The following is a 921-nucleotide window of genomic DNA, read 5'->3' on the forward strand; positions in this document are numbered from 1 at the left end:
TGCCACAAGCCGCGGGTGCCGCACACACAAGCGGAGGGGGACAGGGTGCCGGCAGGGACGTCTCCGTACAACATTTAGGACTACGGCTTGTTTGCGAGTGGCCGGGCGTATTTACAGCAGAGCAGAGCAGCCGCCGGGAGAGGGCGAGCGCGGCCGGGGCCGCTGCGCCCGGCGGCCTCGGGGCCGCAGCAGCGGCTGGTGCCAGGAGGGCTGTGCGGGCCGGGCCGCGCCGCGCCGCGTGCGGCCGCGCTGCCGGTCCCGAGGCCGCGGGGCAGGCAGCGGGAGGCCGCGCGGTGCCGCCGAGGGCCCGGCCACGACGGCGCTCCTCGCTTCCAGCCTGAAATGTGCCTGTTTCCAGCTACGCGGAGCCTCGAGCAGATCTCGCGAGCGGCGTCTGCCGGGTCCCAGGCATCTACGCGGCCCGGGGCTGGCGTCTCTACGGGGAGCAGGAGCGCTGGCTTCGCCGAATAAGTGGGTCCACGACGGCAGATCAAGAACAGAACTTTATTGCTTTACACGAGAGGTGCGTCCCAAGGCACTGCGGCGGGGCTGGCAGCTCGGAATGACTCTGCGTGGCGGCGGCGGCGCCGCTCACATGCCCATGCGGATGCTCTGGATGATCTGGAAGATGGCTGCGAGAGAGGGGGTTGGCGGCGGCCCCGCGCCCCGCGCCGCCCGGCCCGGCCCGGCCCGCGCGCTCACCTGACCCGCACACCACGAAGATGAAGAGCGCGAGCAGCCACGGCCCCACGGACGCCTTCTCCTCCGGCGCCGTCCTCTGCGGGCACAGAGCGTCAGCGCCGCCGCCGCGCGCCGCCCGCGCCCGGCCCCCCCGCACGCACCGAGGTCTTGGCGACGTTGCCGCGCTGCGTGATGTTCTTGCTGTGCTTCTCGTTGGCCATGCGGATGCGCTGCTTGGCC

General features: G+C 72.5%; 1 protein-coding gene across 1 annotated transcript in view; it reads right to left on the minus strand.

Moving 5' to 3' along the window:
* Positions 1 to 319: 319 nt before the first annotated feature.
* Positions 320 to 921, minus strand: part of SERP1 (stress associated endoplasmic reticulum protein 1) — a 2,371-nt gene continuing 1,769 nt past the window's right edge. Inside the window, exons 3-5 of the mRNA XM_026045204.1 lie at positions 843 to 914; positions 703 to 778; positions 320 to 632 (exon numbers count right to left, since the gene is read on the minus strand). Of these exons, the coding sequence (XP_025900989.1) occupies positions 592 to 632; positions 703 to 778; positions 843 to 914 (189 nt within the window). The 3' untranslated portion in view covers positions 320 to 591. The remainder of the gene's footprint in view (positions 633 to 702; positions 779 to 842; positions 915 to 921) is intronic.

This window comes from Nothoprocta perdicaria, unplaced genomic scaffold (genome assembly GCF_003342845.1).
Source record: "Nothoprocta perdicaria isolate Ctin4 unplaced genomic scaffold, notPer1 scaffold_4, whole genome shotgun sequence".
NCBI classification, from domain to species: domain Eukaryota; kingdom Metazoa; phylum Chordata; class Aves; order Tinamiformes; family Tinamidae; genus Nothoprocta; species Nothoprocta perdicaria.